At 43.0% G+C, this 19601-nt stretch overlaps 1 protein-coding gene across 1 annotated transcript in view; it reads right to left on the bottom strand.

Moving 5' to 3' along the window:
* Positions 1-19601, bottom strand: part of shank2b (SH3 and multiple ankyrin repeat domains 2b) — an 834833-nt gene that overhangs the window by 710491 nt on the left and 104741 nt on the right. The window contains exon 7 of the mRNA XM_041197641.1: positions 934-1101. Coding sequence (XP_041053575.1) covers positions 934-1101 — 168 coding nt within the window. The remainder of the gene's footprint in view (positions 1-933; positions 1102-19601) is intronic.

The following is a 19601-nucleotide window of genomic DNA, read 5'->3' on the forward strand; positions in this document are numbered from 1 at the left end:
TATAATAGTTAATGTCACAGTTAGAGGAAAATGGAAGGGAAGCACAGCAACAGGCCAGTCAATGTGGCCATTCATTTTGTAACTTTCTGTTGCTCTCTTAAGATTTAAATGATAATTTCTTTGTTGCTCCCCTCCCCTTTTTGATCGATCTTGCAGACTTATTTGGGGGGCTTTGCCTGTTTGCTATTTGTGCAGTGAATGCACCATTTTTTCTACCCAACTTCCAGCCTTTGATCAAAACTACATTTAGACGAATTAGACAAAACCTCTCACTTTTTTAATCCATGCCCAAGATGTGGGTCTCACTGGCAAGGCCAGCATTTATTGGCCATTTCTAGTTTCCAAGAGAGAGCAACGGTGAGCCTTTTTTGATACTATTGAGTGACTCATGAGGCCACTTCAGAGGGCAGTTAAGAACAAACCACAATGATGCAGAACTGAATTCACATATAGGTAAGACCGCTGGTCCTGAAAGGACGGTTGGGTTTTGCTGACAATGCAACGGCTTCGTGATCATTTTCACCGATACTGGATTTTCATTTTAATGTCTGCTTTTAAAAAATTGACTTTAAATTCTCAAACTGCTGTGGTGGGATTTGAACTCATGCTCACTGGATTATTAGTCAAATCCTTTCGAATGCTCACTTGATAACATGAACCCTATGCTACCTTAACCTGTTAAAATATAGCAGTCTGCAGCAAAAGAGAAATCATAAAATGTAGTCAAAGTGACCCTAAAATGATGCTGTGGGGTACTAGTGTTGGTGTACTTAACTGTATTTCTTCTGAAATTCCTCTCTGCACCGCTTTAATGGATGGATTAAGTCATTTACCTTAAACTAAAAGAGGATTTCAGACTAAGGCACACCAGTATCCCACCCTGGAATTTTACTTTCTAGAAAGAGTGTGTAAAAGAAGAATAGTTTGATTTACCTGATGGATTTCCTGCCATCCATTTTCATCTTTACAACCGATTGAAGCATGTTCATAAAGCAGTAGTTCGCAGCAGTAAGGGTCTCCTCCCACCATCGCAGTGTGATAGAGTGCCGTCAGGCCACGGCTATCCTTATAATCAGTAGAAGCCCCAAGTTCCAGGAGAGTCTGGGGAATAACATGAAAGGTTAATAAAATAGCTGGACTGACTTCCTATTTTAGAATTGAAACACCATTGAACTGCCCATTCCAAAATCTTCAAGGTATGGTGGTATACTCTACTTTGAGAGAATCAAGGGGTGAGAGATTGGATCACGTTGTACCGGTTTTACAGGCCTTAAACAGGCAAGTCATGATCCAACACGGTGGTCAACATGGCTCATTCTGTGTTGGAATTGCGCATCCACTATGTTGGCCAGAACTCCTGCATAGGCATCCCTACAAGCTATGGTCAGTGGCTTTAGGTGCTCAGGAGCCAAATCAAGGGTTTTTATCATGCTCCACCATGAAGGCTGTAAAGTGCCGCAGGGTCTGTCCGCAAGAAAGACCCAAACATCCCTGTCGCTTGCCATTTTAACACTCCACCCTGCTCTCTTGCCCACATGTCTGTCCTTGGCTTGTTGCATTGTTCCAGTGAAGCCCAACGCAAACTGGAGGAACAGTACCTCATCTTCCGACTAGACACTTTACAGCCTTCCGGACTGAATATTGAATTCACAACTTTAGATCTTGAACTCCCTCCTCCATCCCCACCCCCTTCCCATTTCTTCCCCCTTCCTTTTGTTTTTTCCAATAATTTATATAGATTTTTCTTTTCCCACCTATTTCCATTATTTTCAAATCTATATCTTTTATGCCCTGTTAGTCTTTCCACCCCACCCCCACTAGAGCTGTACCTTGAGTGCCCTGCCATCCATTCTTAATTAGCACATTAGTTTAGATAATATCACCACCTTCAACACCTCTTTGTTCTTTTGTCTGTGACATCTTTTGATTATCTGTTCCTATCATTGCTTGCTTATCCCTACAACCACACTCCCCCCACTTCTCTCCCCCCACCCCCCTCCCCCACCTTAAACCAGCTTATATTTCACCCCTCTCCTAATATTCACTCAGTTCTGTTGAAGGGTCATGAGGACTCGAAACATTAACTCTTTTCTTCTCTGCCGATGCTGCCAGACCTGCTGAGTTTTTCCAGGTAATTCTGTTTTTGTATTTGTTTAATTTCCCTGCCATTTCCTTATTCTCTATTGTAAATTCTCCTGTTTTGGACTGTAAGGGACCTACATTTATCTTCACTAATCTTTTTTCTTTTTACATATTTATAGAAGCTTTTACAATCTGCTTTTATGTTCCTTGTAAGTTTACTCTCATATTTTATTTTTCCCCCCTTAATCAATCTCTTGCACCTCCTTTGCTGAATTCTAAACTGCTCCCAATCCTCAGGCTTGCTATTTTTTCTAGCAACTTTATATGACACCTCTTTGGATCTAATACTATCCTTAATTTATTTTGTTAGCAATGGGTTGGGCTGCTTTTTCTATTGCATTTTTGTGCCAGAAAGGAATGTATAACTGTTGCAATGCATACATTCGTTCCTTAAATATTAACCATTGCCTGTCCACCGTCATGGCTTTTAATGAAGTTCCCCAGTCTATCTTAGCCAGCTCACACCTCATACCTTCATGGATTCTTTTGTTTAGATTTAGGGCCCTAGTTTTGGATTGGACTACTTTACTTTCCATCCTAATTAAGAATTCTATCATGTTATGGTCACTCTTCCCTAAAGGATCCCACACAACAAGATTATTAATTAATCTCTCCTCATTGCACAATACCAAATCTAGGATAGCCTGTTCCCTAGTTGGTTCCTCAATGTACTAGTCTAAAAATACCCATCTCGCACTTATCCAAGAATGCATTGCCACAGTATTATTGCTAATTTGGTTTGCCTAGTCTACATGTATATTAAAGTCACCTGTCACCTGCATAGCACCCATGTTACATGCATCTCTAATTTCCTTTTTAGTGCTGTCCCCTCCCTTACAACTGCTGTTTGGAGGCTTATGGACAATTCCCACTAATGTTTTCCACTCTTTGTTGCTTCTTAGCTCCATCCAAATTGATTCTACATTTAGATTTTCAGATTCAATATCCTTTCTCACTATTGCATTGATTTCATCCTTAACTAACAATGCCATCCTGCCTCCTTTTCCTTTTTACCTGTCCTTCCTAAATATTGAACACCCTTGGATAGTTAGTTCTCAGCCTTGGTCACACTGCAGCCAGGTGTCTATAATTGCATCATATTGTACCCATTTACATCCATTTGCAATGTTAATTCATCTACCTTATTGCGACTGCTCCATGCATTCAGATACAGTACCTTTAGACTTGTCTTGTTAACATTTTTACACATTTTTTGTACTATGACCGTATTTGTTGCCAGCCTTTGGTTCCTCTGCCTTCCACTTCTGCTTTCTACCTTTCTGTGTTTCATTCCTTTCTTTGTTTCCATCTCTTGTGTCTCCCCACTCAGGTTCCCATTCCCCTGCCACTCTTGTTAGAAATGTGTCATGTGATCCCGTCTTAGTTTCTCTTCTGCTTTCAGCAGAACACACACACACAGTTCTGATGTCTTCAAGCTTTATATTTATATATAACTGTTCTCATATGCCTAGTTTTAATAAATGAATCCACAACGTGTTTACCCAATCCCTTTATAGGTAATTTGGTGCCTTGTGTCTTGTACAGTACATAAGCCCAAGGTATTATATCATTATAAGATTAAGTACAGGTATGACATGGTGAACAGCCTTAGATTGTGATACATGGCATGAGAATGTCTTTGACGTTTTGGTCAGACTGCAATTCAGTCACAGCATTGGCGAGTGTTGACACCGCAGCATGCTGACTGCAAAGGAAAGCTTTGAAGACAGTTTCAAGATAGTGCTCAAGTAAAGAGCTGGTAAGCTGACGGATCCCTTGTGGTGAGATTGCAGTGCATAGCCTGTCAGTTCAGTAAGTGGCACAGCACGTCGAGAGGACCAACACTGGGTTAGCTCATTAGAGAAAGGCAAGAGGCCAGGGTGTGGGCCGGGTCAACAGCAAGTGAGGGAGAGTCAAGCACAGAAAAATAAATAAAAGAACACTTGTTAAAATCAAGTCAGAGAAGGTTGCTTCAGGAGTTGCTGAACAATAAATTGACTAAAAAGCAAAGAAGCCATTACTCCATGGTGCATTTCCACCACAACTTGTATTTGTGGCGGAGCTTCAGAAAAGCACATGGAAACAGCTACAATGACACTAATCCCAGGTACTATAGGGGAAGGAAGGTCAAAGCGATATTGTCAGAATGCCCACAAACTTCCCCAGTTTGAATTGGGATGCAGTTGACCTTCCATCCAAGTTCAGAATGCTTAAACAGTGTACACAGCTGTGGTTTCTTGATTCAGGTAAATGAACCAGGCAAGCATGCCATAAAAAGTCGCCTGGCAATTGGTAATCAAGGTCTACATATGGCGAATACATCAGGATTAACAGAAGAACTAAATGATCTCTAAAAGATATGGACTACATTGGAAGACCAGTTCAGAATCAGGATAAACTTCCCTATTCATTGACTAGGGTTCATGTCATTTCAACAACAGCCTACAGAATCCATAGACCACTTTGTCAGCAGGTGCAGAGAAAAAGGTACATATTGTAATTTTTCAAATGCAGAGCTAGCAGACAGAATCGTTGAGTTGGTGATCACATCCACTCTCATGGAAGCCTTGCAGAAAAATCTGCCAGTGAAGCCAAAACAAGGGCTACTCAAGGATGGGTGTAAGTAAGAAGCGTTGCTTGCAGGATGACAAAGCTTACAGGTCCTAAGTACAACCCCAACTGTTGACACACAATAGAATACCTAAATCTAGCAAAACCGTGGAAGGTGTGACCTTCTGCATGCACCAAGGAAATGCCCAGCTTTCACCAATTCCACAAGGCAGGTGGCAGGAAGGGCCATTGGCACTGGCAGTGCACTAGAGCAAAGGTTGATGCAGCCACAAAGAGCCATGCTCTGATCCAAACAAGCCCTACACAACAGGAATGAGAATAAGCATCTGGTAGCCTGTCAGAAACATATACATGAGGTGACTGACAAACCAGAAAGCGACAATGATGTGCACAATGAGATGAAGAGCAGTGAACACATGTTTCACCATGACAATCTCGTGGAAAACATAGATGCCAACACACTGTCTTAAGTGTTTTCCAAGAAGCAAATTATCTGCCCTAAGAGAGTTGGTAACGATTCATTATTGGCCTAGATTGACACAGGGCAAGTGCCAACATACTACCTCTGCGAATTCTAAAAGACATGTATCCACAGACATGCAAGGCCATGGTGAAACCTACTGCTGTGTGACTTTCCGTGTACAATGGTTCACTAATTCCATGTGCAAGATCCATATTCCTCAAGTACAAGTACAATCAACCTGCCTAGTCACAAATGTTCTACATTGTGGAAACTAAAGGCCCAGTGATTGCAGGTCTACCAGCATATCGTGACCTCACACAAATAACAATCCATCACAAGGCAGGTCAACCTCAGAAACTACACCTATCACCTCAGTTCATGACCTAACATTGAAATATCCAGAATGTTTTGACACAATTGAGCAGTTTCAAGAGAGCTGCAGCAGTACACTTGCAGGAGAATGCAAGTCCATCAATTGCTCATGTAAGTACTGCATCCATGTACAAGATGGATGAAAGTTGGTTTAGGCAAATTGGAAAAAGATGCAAACATTAGAAGAATACAAGAGCACACAGATTGTGCAGCTCAATCATGTGTCATAAAGAAGAACAGATCATTGCGAGTATGTCTTGATCCATGATGTTTAAGCATAGTTTTGAAGCCTTGTCCTTACAAAGTGCCCGCATTAGAAGAGCTAAATCTGAGATTCGCAGGTGCAAAATTCTTCTCGAAGCTTGATGCCAAGCAATGGGTAATGGTCAGTACATCTCACAGAGAAGTCTCAAGAGCTTACTACATGTCATACCCCATTTGGCTGATATGGTTTCAATGACTTTTCTTTGGGCTGTTAGCCAGGATCCCTTTCAAGCTCACATGGACCACATTATAAGCACTGCACCAGAATGCATCTGTATTGCAGATGATACAGCTGATGGGGGAAGAATGAAGCAAGATCATGACCATAATCTGTACTTATTGATGCATGTGGCATGTAATGGATTGGTGTTCAACAGTCTGAAATGTGACATCAATGTGCAGTGGATCCTTGGTTCTATTTATTCCAGTGCTGGCATATGTAAATCAAATTGGCAGAGGTAGCCATGAGCAAGAGCATGAGCAAGAATTCATAGAGTGTATTCGGGAGAGTTTCCTAGAACAATATGTTGTGGATCCAAGCAGGAATCATGCTATTTTGGATCTGGTAATATGTAATGAGGCAGCTTTAATAAATTATCTGAGAGCAAAATATCTCCTGGGAAACAGTGACCATAACATGGTGGAATTTAGCATTCAGTTTGAGAGTGAGAAACTAAGCTTAAATAAGGGTAATTACAAAAGGAATGAAGGCTGAGTTGGCTGGAGTGGACTAGGAAGGGAGTTTAGCAGAAAAGATGGTTGAAGAACAATGGCAGACGTTTAAGAAAATAGTTCATGACTCACAACAAAGATATATCCCAGTGAGGGAGAAAGATTGTAGGAAGGAGATAAACCAACCATGGTTAACCAAGGAAGTTCAGGACAGTATCAAAGTGAAAGAAAAAACATACAATGCGGCAAAGATTAATGGTAAGCCAGGGGATTGGGAAAGTTTTAAAAACCAACAGAAGATGACCAAAAAAAAGGAAGAGGGAGAAAATAACCTTTGAGGATATAGACCAGTTAAATGACTGGGAAAAAGCATGACAGATGGAATATAATGTGGGAAATTGTGAGGTTAGGCACTTTGGCAGGAAGAGTAGAGGAGCTGAATATTATTTAAATGGAGAAAGACTGAAGAAAGCTGCGGCACAGAGGGATTTGGGGTTCTTCATGTATGAATCCCAAAAAGCTAGCATACAAGTTCAGCAGGTAGTAGGAAAGGCAAATGGAATGTTGGCCTTTATTTCAAAGGGAATGGAGTATAAAAATAAGGAAGTCTTGCTAAAACTATAGAAGGCACCAGTTAAACCTAGGATACTGCGAACAGCTTTGATCTCCTTATCTAAGAAAAGATATACTGGCATTGAAGGCAGTCCAGAGAAATTTCACTAGGTTGATCCCAGGGATGGAAGAATTTTCTTGTGAGGACAGGTTGAGTAGGTTTGCACTCATTGGAGTTTAGAAGAATGAGAGGCGACCTTATTGAAACATATAAAATTCTTAGGGGCCTTGACAGGGTAGATACTGAGAGGTTGTTTCCCCTTGTTGGAGAGCCTAGGATCAGAGGGCATAATCTCAGTGTAAGGGGTTTCCCACTTAAGAGAGAGATGAGGAGGAATTTCTTCTCTCAGAGGGTAGTGAATCTGTGGAATTCTTTACTGCAGAGGGCTGTAGAGGCTGGGTTGTTAAGCATATTCAAGGCTGAGATAGACAGATTTTTAATCAATAAGGGAATCAAGGGTTATGGGGAAAAGGCAGGAAAGTGGAATTGAGGATTATCAGATCAGCTATGATCCCCTTGAATAGCAGAGCAGACTTGATGGGCTGAATGGCCTACCTCTGCTCCTACATCTTATGGTCTTATGGTCTTCTATCCCAGTCCAAGTAAAATAGAGGATGATAAAGCCATGCCAACTCCTCAAGATAAGGACAATTTTCGAAGATTTCAAGGTCTTTTCAGTTTCTTGTCTCCGTTCATTCCCAATTTCACTCAAAAATCTTTATTGCTAAGGGAAATGTTGAGAAAAGATGTGCCTTTCCTGTGGCACAAAGACCGACAATGCCTCTTTGAAGCACTGAAACAGTCATTAGCAAAAGCATCGATATTGCAATTTTATGATCCTAGGGAGTCAACTAGCCTGGAGATAGATGCCTCACAGAAAGGTCTGGGAGCATGCATACTACACAAAGGCAAACTGATTACATTTACTTCACAGTTTCTCTCTGTTACATGACCCAACTATACCAACACTGATCGGGAAGCATTAGCTTTGGTGTTTAGAATCATACATTTTCATATCTATCTATTTGGCAAAAGATTTGTGGTAGAGACCGACCACAAGTCACTGGAGATGATTTGGTGAAAACCATTGACCAGTGGACAGCCAAGATAGCAACATCTCTTGATAAAGATTCAAGGTTATGACTATGAGATTAGATACTAGCCAGATAGCTTGATTGTCACATCAGAAACACTTAGCAGATTGTCCAACCCAACGAAACAGAAGATATATCTTTAGATCTACAAGTTGACTTTATTGACATCGAACCTGAAGATATTCTCCAAATTGCTCTGGTACATTTTGTGTAACGCCAATTCCAGCAGCTACATAAAGAAAGGGCAGGAGATTCTACACTGCAGAAAATGTGGATAGCCATCATCAACGGGCAGTCTGATTCAATTCAGCATGTCCATGAACATGTGAGACCATTTTGGCCTTATTGGGAAAAGCTAGGCATTTCCCTGGGAGATTTTTAAAGGCAGGCAGGTCATCATACTTATCACTCACGCATGGGCGTAGATTGGATGAGAAGACTTGCAAGAGGGACAGTCTATTGGCTGGGCATGAACAATGACATTGAAGCTGTTGTCAAGACATCTGAGACATGTCAAGAGCATATGCTAAGTCAGCACATTGATTCCACATGAAGTTCCTACCCATTCTTGGTCCAAAATCGTATCTGGCCACCTTTCCTGTCCATGTCACCATCATTGTTGACTACTTGACTAAGTACCCCATTATTCATCAATTGTACAACACATGAAACACAACTGTCGTGCACAATGTAAGCGCTATTTTCAGTTTATTTGTTGTGCCTAGAGAGATCATTATGGATAATGGTCCACAATTTACTGGTAAGTCTTTTCAGGATGTGTGTGAGAAGTGGAATGTTGATCATACTTCTTCTCCTTCTTACCCTGGATCTAACAACCTAGCTGAATGGATGATTCGCACGGTGAAATCCGTAATTCTCAAATGTAGACAGACCAAGCAAGATCTACACATTGCAATGTTATATCTGAGAGCAACACCTTCATGCACAACTATACCATCAGTGGTCAAGCTCATGTTTGGCAGACCAGTGTATACCAATTTACCTACTCTTACCCGTTCTACTCTCTCAGAAGCTAGAGAGGAACTTTTAAAAAGAGGAAATGACCAACATGCACAATAAAAATGTAGGTACAGAATTGCCAAGTTTAGACTTGTGACAACAAGTTTGCATCCAGGATCCCACAGAAGGTGTGCGGCAACCAGCTGAAGTGACAGTGATTTGACCAGAACCATGTTCCTATGAAGCCATTACACACAAATGTGCTATGGTGAGGTGTAACTGAGGACAAATCAATCCATTCCAGCTCCTCGACCACCGTACATTTCTACTGCATCTAGGACAAGGTTCCAAACATAACCAGGAACAACATCCAAGAATGACAATCCCACGGATCATTGTGAGCAATTAAAGAAATGGAGGAAAAGAAGTCCAAGAAGAGAAGAGAAGAGTCAGAGATGGCTCATATGAAGGTGAGATAATGAAATTTTGCAGGTCAGGGCGAGAACAAGACCGGTGCAGTCATCAATGTGCCAGGAAAAAAGTTGAGGGAGGGACCATGAGCAGAACTGGAACAATGTGCCACATGTCAGACAAAAAAGACTTGGAGGCACCTACAGCAAAACCTCTTATTTGGAGGAAATGAGTGGAATTGAAGGAGAAGTTGTTCAATGTGAGAACAAGATCAGGCAGATGGAGAAAATTGGTGGTGGATGGGGACTGCTTGGGCCTCTGTTCAAGGAAGAAGTGGAGTCCTCAGGCCATCTTGGTGGAGATGAAGATGTAGAGGGATTTGACATCCATACTGAAAAGCAGAAAGTTAGAGCCAGTAAACTGGAGCATGTTGATGTGGTGGAGAGCATTGAAAGAATCATGAATGTAGTTCGGAAGAAAAGACAAGGGGAGAGAAAGTAGTCAAGAAAGGAAGAAATCACTTCAGTGGGGCAAGAACAGGCTCAGATGATGTTGGAATTTAATGCACTCCTACTCCCACAGGAGTAGGCTCGGGCAGGGAGGGGGGATAGGGTAGGGGGGAGTGCTTAATCGACAAGGGAGGCCAATATGGTGGAGAGCCAACTGCTTTCCTGATGACCTCCGATAAAGTCAGGGGCAGGGAAGGTTGAGGTCAGCCTTCCAGCCTGAGCTCAACTGAGGCCCTTAAGTAGTAAATTAATGGCCATAGTAAATTAATGGCCACTTAAGGGTCTCATCTCACTTCCGCTCATATTCAACCAATCGTAGGGAGGACCCACACCACTAGGGGAGACTGTTAGGTGTAACCCGGAGGCCTGCCTGTGGGCTGGGAGGGGTCCTTCTGTTCAGACATGGTTTGCTCAACAGAAGGCCCACTGGCAGCCAGGTCTGCCCTGCAGGAAGAGCCCCCCAATCCCCTCCGCACCGACCCCATTCCAGCCTCTCACCCGGCCTGCCTGACTGGCCACAGTGAGGCCTCCCCACTTACCTCCTCTCTGGGGCCTCCATGGCTGCTCCTCCTCCTGGGATTCTGCAGTTCCAAACCACTGCTCCAAGTGTGGTGCTGGTGGGACTGAAGAAATGTCAGCCTTTGATTGTCTGGCAGCTCTTGGAGATGGGATCTTTGTCCTGAATGACACGCAAAGCCTGAGGGCAGGCAGGAAAGTGCCTGATTGGGATTAAAGCCCATTGGGGTTCCTGGAAATGGTGGCAATGGGCTTGTTATCACCTTTCCACCCGCTGGACAGGGCCACTGGCACAGCCATTAAGTTCAATCTGATGAATCTATAGGGCAGTCCTATAGATTTTGGGAAGGAGGTAGAAACAGGATGTTTAGGGTTGGGGGACTATGAGGTTGGAGGCTGAAGGGCAAAGATCTCCAGAGTACATAAGGTCAGTGACAGTCCTGGAAACAATGGCTTGATGCTCTTTAATGGTGGTCATGGTCCAGGAAGAGGTAGGGGCAAGTGTTGGAGAGTTGATGTTTGGCTGTGCTAGGTAGAAGTCAGTACGCCAGACAACAACAGCACCACCCTATCTATCTTGGCCAAAGAAGTAGGCGTGGAGGCAAAGTTGAGAGATGAAGAACTCAATGTCATGTCAGTAGTTTCATTTCAGGTATCAATCAAGTCTTGTCACTGTTCATGGCCAATGCTTACACTTTTTCATAAACAGGTATATGCAATTGGCATAATTGTGCTTTTGTTCTGCAACTTTCCAACACTGCAGTATTGGAACTTCAGTAGACCAGTTTTGTACCTTCCTTTGACCTAATGCAACCAATTGGGTAGAGTTGTGCTAACAAGAACAAGAGAGCATTATCTTAAAATTAGAGCTGGGCCATTCAGGGTTGAAATCAGAGAACATTTTCTCACACAAAAAGTAATAAAAGTCTGGAGCTCCACAAAGGCTGGATGCTGGGTTAATTGAAGCTTTTAAGACAGATCAACAGATTTTTGTTTGGTATCAAGAGATACAGAGTAAAGGCAGGTAAATGCAGTTGGGATGCAGATCAGCCACAGTTTAGTTGAATGGCAGAACAGGCTCAAGGGGCTGAATGGCCTTCTCCTCTTCCTCTATTCCTTTGCCTGCATATCTTATTAATTCACAGTTTTCTCAGTGAAACCCATCTGCCAGAAGAATATTTCTCTTGGACGGTTATTATTTCCCTTGGGAAGCTGCCTCTTCAGTTTACCAAACCTATTAGGAGAAGAAAACTTTTCGGGGACACTCATAATTTATTGGACATTCTCAAAATGTGAAGGACTCCTGTTGTAATGGGCCTCCAGAGGATATTCTTCTATTATTACTGCCTTCAATAATTTGGAACACCTGAGATTTCCTTGGCAAATGCATTATTAATAACCCACATCCTTGGAGTTAAAATGGTTTGATCCTGTAGGGCTAAAAACATCCATATACGGTATTGATGGCACTTAAATATTGAGCAGTTTTGTGAGCGCCCCTAATAAAAATATTAAAATGATTGGCTTAAGTGTTGCAGAAATTGTTTCTGCTATTACCACGAAATGAGGTTGGGAGGCAATAGAAGCAGATCATTGCTCATCAACATCCCACAGAATTGTGAATCTTCTTCAATAGTTCCTCACAGGAGTAAAACTGTTCCTGTCTATTTAAATTTAACTTATCTCAAAGATATAATGAAACACATAATGATTCACAGTTCTTTTGTGTTTGGCCTATTTCAGTGAGAAAAGTACAAGACTGAGGCTAAAGGACAGGAGGATGCCATAGTCATAACCTAAAGGGAAGGTTTTATGACTCAGAGATGACATTCCTTCACCGGTTGGAGAACAAGAGCTGTGATTTTCAATTGCTGATGGGGTTGGAAGGGGTGCAGGTACAATTTGAAAATTGCACTCCTGGAGGCCGACACTAGACCCCACAGCCTCTGGTATGTGATGCAATTTTCAAAAGAAAGGCAGGAGAGGGGAACAAGGAACCTGCTCACCTCTAATTAACAGCTCATTGAACTTGTTGAGAATGGGCTGGGATTGGAGGCCGGTGCAGGAATGCAATTTGCAAAGCTGGAATCGCTGCACCCAAACGGTCTGGTGTAGGTTAGTGCACAGATATTGGGCCGCAGTTAAAAGCTTTTACTTAATGTTGAAAAAATCTCAGGAGCTGGGCAATCTTGCACCGGATCATGTGCTTTGCCTTGCATTTGGCCAATTTTGTCTTTGGTGAGACTGCCGGCACTCCAAGGTGCTGCCTAATGTCTTCTGAAAGGCCTGATTTTGGCTGTCGTGAACCTTTGCTGCTCGCACTCTCCAGGTATCTCCCCCCTTCCGGTAACACTCAGTACCAGTAATTGGGTGCTGAGCTCACATTTAGGACATTTAGATTTCAAGATAATGTTACATATGGAACACAGTTGTGGCATGGGGTCAGGACTCGGAAATTATCCAGGAGCTGGGTTCCCGAGTCCAATTTGAAAATTCAACACAAGTCTTCCATTCGCAATACTTCAACAAATGAGCAAAGCTGACCCATGCAGGCAGGTCAAGGGGAGACCAGGAGAAGCTTTAAGCTGAAATCAATAGCACAGTTAATTGTACAGCAACCTAATTTCCACTGAATGTAGGACAGATTAAATCAAGCATCCTCAAATGAACTGTACTGGTTTCTACGCATATTGCCTCCTATGTGATGTGTGTATCATATCATACTGAGATTAGAAGTGCAAATACTCATTTGTGCAGCTGCGCAAAGACTACTGTGTAAGAAATTGGAAAGTACGGTAGAAGAAATAATACACGAGCTATGTATTAATTCCTAAGTTACGCCTTGACTCAACCTATCGGTACATTTTTTTGGTCGTCACTTTATTTGATAAAAACGGGTACACTGGCCCAGCATGTCAGGCGTTTCCAGTTTTGAGCGTACAAAGGGGTAATCCCTCCACCTGAATGGTGAAGCCCGAGCCTCACACAACACCAGGCCTCATTTCCACTTAACCAGTGAATTTCAAACTGACAGCTCGCCAGCGAAGCTGTGTTGCTACAACACCAGCAATGGCCCTCAGGGTAAGTGAGGAAAGGGGCAAGGGCGACTGGGCAGAGGGGCAATCAGGTCGTGAACAGCGTGACTATGAAGGGGAGAGTGGCAGTCAGGTTGGGAAGGTTAGGACAGTGATCATGGTGGTTGGGGAAGAAGTGATTTTGAGAGGGGAAGAGTTGCAGTGGAAAACAGAGGTGCCCAGCAGGGAGACAGTTCTGCTCCTTCCAGTTCCATATCTTGCTTAAGAATATGTCAAAATGTAAGTTAGTTGCAGCCAAAAAGATGGTCACTTTAAGGGCCGCCTATTAGGCTACATATGGAGCTGGCTGTCCTGAGTGCAACCGGTATCAGTATCCTCATGGGCAATCAATGGTGCACAGGGGGGTCTCAAACCAACCTTAGGCCCCTTATTTGCGTGTGCCAAGGATCTAATACCTGTTTCACGTGTGAGTATTCTGTACCGATTTCTTGTCAAAACATGGCAGGTGGTGCACATCTAGCTCTTGCCCGCCGTATTGGAGACTTAAGCAGTTGTTTAATGTTTGCAGCTCCACCAAAGTTCTCGTTCCTTACATATAGCTCCCAGCAATTAGCCACAGCATGACACTTCCTACCTTTCATACATTTGTTGTCACATTTCCTCTTTTATTACTATAGATGGTAATTCCTTCAAAATGCACTGGTTAACCTGCATTAATTTGCATCGGTCAAAACTCTTGGAGTCCTCCCAATGGGCACTGTATGTGTATCTTCACCACATAAACTCCCAACGGCTCAAAAAGGCTTCTCATCACCACTTTCTCAAGGTCAACTATGGTGGGCAAATAAATACTGACCTTGACAGTGATGTCCACAAAGCAAGGATTAATATGAAATGGAATTAAACCACAATCATTAATCCTTCAGCATGAGTGTCCTTATACATCATCCAATCATGAGACTCACAAACTACAAAAGGCTGAAACTTGAATAAAAGTGCACGAGGAACACCCCTGTGGTAATGGTTCCGTGTCTTGCCCAAATTTCAAAATGATTGTTCATAACCATCAGTCTCATGATGTTTGATGCTACTTGGAACTCTGAGTCAGATTACAAGCAATGCAATGGCTCTTGCATATTAAATTCTCTTGGTTAGTGTTCACTTTTGTTAGGACTTTGTAAGTTATATATATTAAAGTATTATGTTATGGTCATACTATAGTCAATAGAGTTTAAACTTGCCTTTTAAAATCATATGTCGAAGACAAACTGTAGCCCGGGTATGTTTAATTCTGCCTCCAGGACAAGTAGTAGGGTGGCAGCGGTGAGCAACACCACTACAGCCAGTGGCGAGACCAGGCCTGCATTTTATGGGTGGCAGTCAATTAAGTGGCTGCAATCAGGGCTTCCCTAAACAGCTTCTGATCCAATCAGAAGCCCGATGACTCAGCAGGCCGACAGCATGTAGGGTGAAAAAATACCCTTGAAAGATTTATAGGGCCGAGTGCTGGACGGGAGCCCCTCTGGGGAAATCGTTGGAGCTGCAGGGATTACCTCCCCTGCTCTCAGCAACTCTCTTAGTTACATAAAACCTCCCTCCGCAGTCTGCCACGGGGAGGCCTTCTCTTCATGGGGGCAGCGGCTTGACCCGCTGTCGGCAATTGCTGACCACACCATTGAATAGCCCCTCATTAGGCTGATACCTATGGATATTGGCTGCCCAACCCCTTGGAATAGGCAACCTGTCTGCTTCAGGTCCTGCCACCGGTAAAAAGCTCCAACAGCCTGGGGAACCTGATCCAACAGGGATCCCTGAGATTTGAAGGGCCACTCCACCTCCCAACCTGCCTCTGGTGGGGGTGGTGAGGAATGGTAAAATTTTGGCTCATACTACAGAAGGGGAATAGAGGCACTGGAAAAGTTGCAAAAAGAGTCACAAGGATGATAACAGGACTAAGAAGAAATATTTACCAGGAAAGGGTGAACAGGCTAGGGCTCTAATGTCTAGGGAAAAGATGGCTGAGGGACAAATCTTTAAAATTATGAAGGGGTTTGGTGAGGTAGAAGTAGGGAAGGAAGATGTTTCCGGTTGTAGGGAGATGCCGGGTGCAGGGATGATAAGTACAGGGCAATCACTAACAAATCAAACAATTAACTCAGGGAAACTTCTTTGCAGAGAAAGTGGTCAGAATGTGGAACTTACTACCACATGGAGTAGTTGAAGTGAACAGCATAGATCTAAGGAGCAGTTGGGTTAGTACATGAGGGAGAAGAAGAATAGAGGGATATGCAAAAGGGTTAGATTAAGAGGGGAGGGGAATATAGGAACATAAGAATGGGGGGGAGGCATAGGCACCAGCACCGGGCAATTGGGTTGAATGGGCTGATTCTGTACTGTAAATTCTGTGTAATTCACTGTGAAATAGTCCATGACAGCTCAGTTTCCTGTCTTGCTCTGGTGGGCCCTCTACAGGACAGATAGTTAAACAAGGGGTGATTTAGCATCATAGCGTTATAGAATCAGCCTTATTTTGCTTTGAACAAGTTCAGAATCAGTCTAATAAGGATTCAATGTGATTTGACAATACATAATGCCCAATAGATATTTTATTTTGACTCAAGCAGCAATTACCAATCTCACCTTCTTTAAGGTTAAAGACTGGGACTGAAATTGCATACAAATCAAACAAAAGCTAAGTGAAAACTGAGGTTTTAAACCTTGAATTTCAATATCCAAGGAACAGAAAGATGCACTGATAATGATAATGGAACACTTCAATTATCTTAATGTAGACTGGAATTGTAACTGCATAAAGTACAAGGAGGGGGAGGAATCCTTAAAATGTGAACATTGTGTTTCCAACCTAATGAGGAAGGAAGTAGTGCTGGATAAGTTCTGAGAAATGAGGTGGATAAGAGGAGCATATTTCAACAGGGGAGTACTTGGGGAAGACTGATTATAATACCATGAGATTTAGAATAGTTATAGGTAGTTTGGTCTGTCATCCCTGAGCTGGCTCTTAGAAAAGATATTTACATACTCCTTTGTTTTTTCCAACAAGAGAGAATCTAACCATCTCTCCTTAACATTCAATGGCTTTACACTCCTGAATCCCCCACTATCAACATCCTGGGCATTACCATTGACCAGAAACTGAACTGGACCAAACATATAAATACTGTGGCTACAAGAGCAAGTCAGATGCTGGGAATACTGCGGAGAGCAACTCATCCCCTGACTCCCCAAAGTTTATCCACTGTCGACAAGGCACAAGTCAGGAGTGTGATGGAATGCTCAAGAAGCTTGACACCTTCCAGGACAAAGCAGCCCACTTGACTGGCACTGTATCCATCACCTTAAACATTCACTCCCTCTACCCGATGCACAGTGGCAGCAGTGAGTACCATCTGCAAGATGCACTGCAGCAACTCACCAGTGTTCTTTTGATAGCACCTTCCAAACCCATGACCTCTACCAACCAGAGGGAAAAGGGCATCAGATGCATGGGTACACCACCACCTGCAAGTTCCCCTCCAAGCCACACACCATCCTAACTTGGAGCTGTATTGTTGTTCCTTCACTGACCTCGGGTCAAAAACCTGGAATTTCCCCCCTAACAGTACTGTGCATGTGTCTACACCACATGGATTGCAGCAGTTCAAGAATATGGCTCACCACCATCTTTTCAAGGGCAATTAGGGATGGGCAATAAATGCTGGCCTTGACATTAGTGCCCACATCTTATGAACAAATAAAAAAAGTTCTGATAGAATCTGCTTACGCCACTCTTTCAGTCCATTGCAATTCTTAACAGCCTTCTGTGTGAAAAAAATGCTCCTCATTTCCCCTATAGTTCTTAATCTAATTATTTTAAAGCTGAGAGCTTTGGAGTTTAATTTTCAATTTGAGGCTGGGAACACGATGCCTGGATAATTTTCAGGTCCCAACCCCATGCCACATCACAATCGTCAAATGTAAATGCTCAAATTGGGACAGCAGCAAGCCTAGTGCCCAATTAATGATGACGAACGTTACTATGATGAGGGAGCTGCCTGCAGGTTGGCAAAGGCAGACAGCGGCCTTGATTGGACCTGTCGGTGACTTACAGAAGAGAGGAGTCAGCACCTAGGGGGACCAGCAGCCTCAACGCACACAAAGGTGGTCAAACGGACAAATGAAAGCCACAGTGTGAGATCTGGCACAAGATCACCTAGGTCTCCAAATTTTTTGCTATATACAAAAAATTACTTTAACTTCTGCCCATATTGAACTGTGCACTGATGTGAAACAGACTGTCTGAGTTCCACAATTTAGAAATTAAAAACTACCTTCTCACTTACATTAGTATTTTAAAACAAGCTCTTCAAGGAGCTGAACAGGCTATTAATTGGAGACAAGCAGGTTCCCAACTCCTTCCCCGGGCCCTCACTTTAAAAATTCCAGCGAGTCCTGGAGACGTCTGGACACTGAATGCTATCTGGGAATGCTATCTTCAAAGTGCGCCTACTCCCGTTCTCATCCCCATGGATAGTTGATGATCCTGGTCTTGCCAGAGGAAATACATTTTCTCTACTTACTCTACCAATATTACTCAGGATTTTGAACACCACTATTAATACTGCTCTCCTTGCCTCTAAGGGGTACAACACCAGCTTATCCAATTTCTCCACATAACTGAACTCCATCATCACTGGTATCATCTTGGAAAATCTCCTCTACACCCTCTCCAAGACCTTGACATATTTCCTAAAGGGTGGTGCCTGGAATTGTACTTATTCCTTCAGCTGAGGCCTATAAAGTGATTTGTAATGGTTTAGTGTGACTTCCTTGGTTTTATACTCAATGTCCCTAGATAGCCAATTATCCTACACTCTTTCTTTGATCAACCTGCCCTGCCACCTTCAAAGATTTGTGAATATACACCCCGAGTTCTTCCACCCCTCAGCGCACTAACATTTAGGTTATGCAGGAAAAGCTTAGCAGGTCTGGCAGCATCTGTGGAGAGAGACAAATAAAGTTAATGTTTCAGGTCGATGACCTTTCATCAATTCTGACAAAAAGTAATTGACCTGAAACACTGGGCTGAATTTCCCGCCTCGGTAAAAAGTGCCCTGAATCACAAGATTCACTCCGAGGAGTTGGGGTCAATGGACATGTGAGGGACCTGCCAACTCCTAAGTAGAGCGTAAGCAGCTGTAGAAGATTGTGAATGGCAAGGCAGGCTGGTTAGAACGTTGTCCCTTTTGTTTTACAAGCTAACTCTAACTTTCACCCCTCACACCCCCTCACTCCCCCCCACACTCATGGCCCCTCATAACCTCTATGCCAAATCAATATCAACTCATGCCCCCACCCACCCCCATGACCCCTCCTAGCATCCACACACCCCATGCCCCCTCTTAGCACCCATGTCAACAATGTCAACTTATGCCACCCATCTGCCTCATGTGTCCTAATAGCTCCATTTCAACTCAATGCTATCTCATGCCCTCACCCACCCCATGTACCCTCATAGCCCCCATGCCACCCCCATAGCCACTCATCCAGTATCCAACATGGGCTGACCTCAGGAGTCCTCTGGAGATTAAAAAAAGCTTCTAATACAGCTCTCCCTCATACACATTTGATAGTGAAAAACTTTCATTCATGAAGCCTATTCAAAGCTTTTAAATCTCCTAAAATTGATATTTTCTTATCAAAACAAACAAACTTCTATTCAAACCACATATAAAAGACAGCTAATCCTCGAATATCCTCTTTAAATGGTCAAAAGGTCCACAGAATCTTAACTCTACTAAAATCCAGCCCATTTACTCTGTTTCTCTCGCCATAGATGATGCCTGCCCCACTGAGTATAAACAGCATTTTCAATTTTCATCTTTCCAGCATGCACAATATTTTGCTTTTGTACCATTTAGAATTCCTTGACAAGGTAATTGTAACTTTTGAAACTCAGCCAAGCATTCACAATAATATAAT

This window comes from Carcharodon carcharias, chromosome 10 (assembly GCF_017639515.1).
Source record: "Carcharodon carcharias isolate sCarCar2 chromosome 10, sCarCar2.pri, whole genome shotgun sequence".
NCBI classification, from domain to species: Eukaryota; Metazoa; Chordata; class Chondrichthyes; order Lamniformes; family Lamnidae; genus Carcharodon; species Carcharodon carcharias.